The sequence below is a fragment of the Amphiprion ocellaris genome, chromosome 17, assembly GCF_022539595.1.
Source record: "Amphiprion ocellaris isolate individual 3 ecotype Okinawa chromosome 17, ASM2253959v1, whole genome shotgun sequence".
Lineage (NCBI taxonomy): Eukaryota > Metazoa > Chordata > Actinopteri > Pomacentridae > Amphiprion > Amphiprion ocellaris.
The window spans coordinates 20,575,969-20,581,978 of record NC_072782.1 but is presented as its reverse complement, the minus strand read 5'-3'; the positions used below and the strand labels follow the sequence as shown (position 1 = coordinate 20,581,978).

The window sequence follows — 6,010 nt, the reverse complement described above, 5'->3', positions numbered from 1 at the left end:
TTTTCATATTGCCACAGGATGAAACAGTTTTTAATACAGCACAGTCTAACCTTTATATTGCATATAACTGCATTTCCACATGAGCATGTAATCCTCTCAAACAAACAAAAGCACAAGATAAGCTGTTGTTGTTTGGATTTACCTATGTTATACACTTGAGAGAATGTCCATTTTAAAATTGTTTAAATAAAAAAATAGCAGACTAGGTTTTGCGCAAATATTTGCGAGTAATATATTTCATTTAAAAAAAATAAACATGTTTAGTGAAAGCTACTACTGTTTTATTTTCTTATTTCTGCTTGGTACAACCCATAAGTCTTCCGGTGGAAACAAATACCAGTCTGTCGAATAAACAGTTCCACTTTACAGCTACAATTTCCAAAAGAAATCCCGAATTTTGTCTTTGTGACAAGAGTTATAATCATAACAACGTTCACAGAAAGTCTGAGCTGTTTAATGAAATTATAACGTTGATGGAAAATAAGAGAGATTAGAGATTAGCATTCCACGTTGGACGTTGAAGAAAACATGGCGGCGTCCTTGAGCAGCGCAAGGACTGTGAGGCTGCTGGTATGGAAATTATTTAAAACTGTAACGTTTAACAGAGTCCCGTGAATCCGTGTTGATATTGTAGATATCGTTATGCTTTCGTTAATTTAGCCCTAAGCTTTCGGAACGTGTTAATTTAGAAGCTAGCTAGTGACTAATGTGGCTGAACGTTTGATACCCGAGTAGCAGCTCATGTTTCCTAATGCGTCTCATAGATGTAACCTAAATGTGTGTGAATTTGTAACTACACGCAAAGTACATTTTGGCCTTCATTCTTATCGGTGATATATTTTTTTCCCCGCACAAATAATATTTAGTTGTATTTCTGACCTGCTCTGTAGGAGTTTCTGTCTAGATTCTGAGATGTAAATCAGCTGTAAGAAATGTCTCCCTCTCACCGGTTCTTTTTCTGATCATGTTTTCTACGAGTGAATCAGCCGCTCAAATGAGGAAATAACGTTTAATCTCTAAACCTGATGCTACAATTGCATTTATGTGTTTTTATGATTTGCTACTAAGTCTGTTTTACACTGCTTGGTACTGCAGGTTATAGAACACAGATTGAAAAATGTATTCATAAACATTACAGATAATATTCAATTCCCTTTTTTATAATGCAATGTCAGACGTAAGTGCAAATCTTCAAGATCACGTTTAAATGAATGAAGTTGAAAGTTTCAGAGCCTTACTGTGCAGCTGTCGTGTTAAATATGTATATTAACCTACGCTGTGAACACTTTTCTATCGCAATGACCCTCTAGCATTATTTACAGTAGCAGCACTTTTAATCGTATCGTAAAAATTCACAGCTCTTCATTATAACAACCATTTCCTTTCTGATGAAAGTATGCGGCACAACATTAGTCAGTTTTGTGCAGAAGAGTCGCATCTAGCAGTAAACGGCACCTATTATGTGAACATGCACTGTCTGAGTCTGAAGAGGAAAACCTGATTAACAAAGAAAGCTGGTAACCACTGCGGTGATCACTATTATCTCTGGTGGGATTTTAGGATTCAAGCTAACACAAAACCTGGCTATGTTGAACTTGCTTCTTAGGCCATCACTCAGAGTTGTGTGGGATTTAGATTAAACGGGTGAGGTTAGAGGAAGTAGAGATAAAGACTGTGAGTTCATCAGAAGGACAGCACATGTTGCCAGAGAGGCCAGATTGAAATGGTTTGGACATGGAATAGTGAATATTTTGGTAGAAGGATGCAGAATTTTGCTGAGAGGAGGTTTATGGATGTAATGAAAGAGGACATGAAGTTAGTTGGTGTGAAAGAAGAGGATGCAGAGGATAGGGTTAGAGTAGCGCAGATGATTCGCTGTGGCAACCCCTGAAGGGAAAAGAAAAAAAGGAGCCTCCTGATGAATACGAATTTAAATTCCCTAAACTTTTGTACCGTAATGCATAAAAAGTGTGATGGACACTCACAGCTGTTTAAAGTACTGACTCTCATACAGGCCAGTTTTCTGCACTTGTATTAATCTGACGGTTGTCTGATTTTCAGAGCACCTTAGCCCGGTCCAGTTTATTATGCAGCTCCTCTGGACTCCGAGGTCTCCATGTCACTGCAGCATGCTGCAAGGTAAACACTGTGCTCCACACATCGTGTTGTCCTATGTATCTTCTTTAGCCTAAAAATCTATATCAGACATAATAATGATTTAATTTTTATATGGTATTGGAATAACATTGTTTACTTTAGCAACAGTTGGTCATGTATCAAACGGTAATACTATCGGCTGCTTGGCTTGACAGCTGAGCAGCTCTATTATGTTTATTTGGGACTTCTATTTTACTAACATTTATTCTTCTTTTTGCGTTTCTCTTCCAGAATCGAGCCGCTCGTATCCGAATAGGGAAGGGAAACAAACCTTTGACCTACGAGCAAGCACTTCATCCTCATCACATCGGCCACTGCAAAGGATGGCTGTCACAGCACACCAGTAAGCAAAGTCATTTCAACACAGTTTTAATAAGGCTGGAACTTAGTCTTATTTTAACTGTTGATTAATTTGTGGGGCTGTCCCTGTAGTATCAAACACGTTTGATATTTACATGTTGAAACTTGTATAGTTATGACTATCATGCTCAGAGCAGGCGATGCTGTTGTCAAGTAGTGCTAAACTTCTAGCCCTTCTGGCTAATGTTGGCCACAGATAGTAAAACTGATAAAATCTCACCTCTCATTGACACTGAAGAATAAACTGATTGAATCGTCCCAAACTTTTTCTTAGACAGACTTGTTTCGCCTTCTGCTTTTTTTTTTTTTTTTTTTTCCCCACTTCAAAGTATTAATAGTATGTACTACTCTTCAAAAGTTTGGGGTCACTTAGAAATATCCTTATTTTTGAAAGAAAAGCTTTTTTTTCAATGAAGATAACATTAAATGAATCAGAAATACAGTCTAGACATTGTTAATGTGGTAAATGACTATTCTAGCTGGAAACGGCTGATTTTTAATGGAATATCTACATAGGGGTACAGAGGAACATTTCCAGCAACCATCACTCCTGTGTTCTAATGCTACATTGTGTTAGCTAATGGTGTTGAAAGGCTAATTGATGATTAGAAAACCCTTGTGCAATTAAGTTAGCACATGAATAAAAGTGTGAGTTTTCATGGAAAACATGAAATTGTCTGGGTGACCCCAAACTTTTGAACATTAGTGCCTATAGTTGTGTAAGTTTTACCCATCATCAGTGTTCTATATCGATCTGGAAACTCTGAGACCTACATTCCTTAGAGAACAAGATGTGTCTTCTCACTGTAACTCCATTCCTCAGGAGGAATTTCTGATCTTTGCTGTAGAACAGACACATCTCTCATTACTTAAAAGCACTTGTCAACTCATAACTCTGAGTACATACAAATTTTGTTTCCACTGAAAATTAGTAAATATATGAGTAATTGATGCACCGTTATTTCCTGTGTATGTCTGAGATTAGTGACAAGAATATCTGTGAAGTTTCTTCTTATGATGCAACTTAGTTTCAAAATCTGTAGAAAGCAACACACCTTCTCCAAACAGCTGATTCTGAGATTTATCTGCTACATAATCTAGGAGCCACATGAATACATGTTTTTCAGACTTTCGGTCACACATCACCATCCATCACTTGCATCATATCTCAGCAAGTCTCTCCTCTTCCTCACAGGTAACCTCAAAGGTGAAGAGGGGGCGGCTGACCGCACTGTGGAGGACGTCTTCATCCGGAGGTTCATGTTCGGAACCTTCCATGGCTGCCTGGCCAATGAGATTGTGCTGAAAAGGCGTGGCAACGTGCTCATTGTGTGCACTATAATGCTGCAGAAGATGATACCACAGAAAATTTACTTCTTGATCGGCTACTCGGAGTGGCTGTTGTCACACTTGTACAAATGCCCTGTGAAGTTAGAGATCCAGACCCTGCAGGACAAAGCTGTGTACAAGTACATCTGATGGAAATGTGCTGATAATAATCATAGGGGGTAACTGCAACACAACCATTCCTACCAACAGGTTTCAGTGAAATGAACTTATTTATTTCATTACTGGCGTTCGAAGAAGCCATTGATCATTGGAAAAACTAAAGTGAGCCACATTTGTACTTCCACAGCAGACAGTTGTTTCATAAAATGTAAGTAAAATGATCAGATAAATCAGTAAATTTACTTCATGCTCCTGCTTTGAAATAAATAATCTGTCTGGGATCATATAAGATACCTCAGGTTGTTTTTGTAACTCTTTGAAAAAAAAGAAAATTCACTTACTGCATTATAAGCAGAATATAAACTCATTACAAATAGTTTATAACACACTATGGTATACCTTAAGCAGACAGAAATCCAAATCATGCTTCTGTAATGTTTAATGTTAAGAAAACACAGCAGCAAAAATACAACTGTTGTCAAAAACTGCACATTTATAGTCACATTAACTGACTTCTGGTGTGTGAATACTGCTGTCTAGTTTGTTTACTTGTGAAACAAGCTTATCATTAACTGTAACTGTAGACTATATCATACAAATACAAAATAATTAGCAACAAAACATGTTAAATTCAAAGTTTATAGGCACTGTTGTTAAGAAATTATCTTCCAAACACGAACTGGTTTACTTGTGGACAAGAAAGTGGAAACCAAGAAATGTGAAATTGAAAGATTTTTATAATTTATATTTTTGAAAGTTCATAAAATAACAAAAATGAGTGCAAATTGTACACTGCCCATCCAAAAAAAATCGCACACTCTATATTTCATTGGACTGCCTCTATCTTTGAGAATGACACACATTCACCGTGGCATCGATAAGCTTCTGCAATGTCACATTTATTTCTGTCCAGAGTTGCATTCATTTTCTACCAAGACCTAATATTGATGATGGGAGTGCCGGACCGCCATGCAAAGTCTTCTCCAGAACATCCCAAAGATTCTCAGTGGGGCTGAGGTGTGGAGTCTGTGGAGGCCAATCCATGTGTAAAAATGATGTCTCATGCTCCCTGATCCACTCATTCACAGTGTTAGCCCTGTGAATCCTGGCACCATCATCTTGGACTATGCCCATGCTATCAGGGAAGAAAAACACCATTGAAAGAAAGATCTGGTCACTCAGTATATTCTGGTAGTCAGCTGACCTCATTCTTTGGCAACATAATGTTGCTGAACCTGACCAACCCCAGATCATAACCCTAACCCCCATAGGCTTGTGGGCACTAGCCATGACGAGTGCATCCCTTACTTTGCCTCTCTTTTTTCCCTGATGCGCCCATCACTTTTGGAACAGGGTCAATCTGGACTCATCAGACCACAGGACCTTCTTTCATTGCTGCAGAGTCCAATCTTGATGCTACGTAGCATACTGAAGCCTTTTTTTCTGATTAGCCTCACCGATCAGTGGTTTTCTTAGAGCTACACAGCTGTTTAGTCTCAGTCCCTTGAATTCCCTTTACATTGTGCATGTGGAAATGCTCTTACTTTCACTATTTAACATAGCCATGAGTTCTGCTGTTGATTTCCTACCATCATCTAAGAGTTTGTTCTGACCACATTTGTACCTTGATGGTTCACCACTATCCTTCAGGTTTTAATAATGCGTTGGATGGTTCTTAACCCAGTTTTAGTAGTTTCAGAAATCTCCTTAGCTGTTTTCTTTGCTTGATGCAGGCCAATAATTTGACCCTTCTGAAACAGATTAACATCCTTTCCATGACCACAGGATATGACTGCCAACATAGTTGTTTAAGAAATGAGAAGCTCCTCACTGTATCAGCTAGGGTTAAATAAGTTGTTGTCAGCTGAAACATATTCATCACTACAGTAATTATCCAGTGGAAGGCTCTTACCTATTTGCTTAGTTAAATCCAAGTGGCCACTTTTTTGGACAGGCAGTGTATTTTTGCTGAAAATGGGTTTAAAGTGTACTTATGTGTACATTTAAGTGCCACACACACACCTCCATCTGAGACACTAAGAAA

At 38.2% G+C, this 6,010-nt stretch overlaps 1 protein-coding gene across 1 annotated transcript; it reads left to right on the top strand.

The window, feature by feature from the left end:
• Window positions 1-366: 366 nt before the first annotated feature.
• On the top strand, window positions 367-4,259 carry mrps24 (mitochondrial ribosomal protein S24). The gene is made up of 4 exons (XM_023286076.3): window positions 367-570; window positions 2,062-2,139; window positions 2,389-2,500; window positions 3,713-4,259. The coding sequence occupies exons 1-4, from the start codon at window positions 529-531 to the stop codon at window positions 3,994-3,996; spliced, it is 516 nt and encodes a 171-aa protein (XP_023141844.1). The 5' UTR covers window positions 367-528; the 3' UTR covers window positions 3,997-4,259.
• The last annotated feature ends 1,751 nt before the right edge of the window (window positions 4,260-6,010 follow it).

Excerpts from the sequence above, each read along its gene's own strand:
- mrps24 (XM_023286076.3), top strand. The coding sequence starts at position 529 with ATGGCGGCGTCCTTGAGCAGCGCAAGGACTGTGAGGCTGCTG. Across the intron at positions 571-2,061 it reads CAAGGACTGTGAGGCTGCTG|AGCACCTTAGCCCGGTCCAG; the intron begins GTATGGAAATTA and ends TCTGATTTTCAG. Across the intron at positions 2,140-2,388 it reads TCACTGCAGCATGCTGCAAG|AATCGAGCCGCTCGTATCCG; the intron begins GTAAACACTGTG and ends TTTCTCTTCCAG.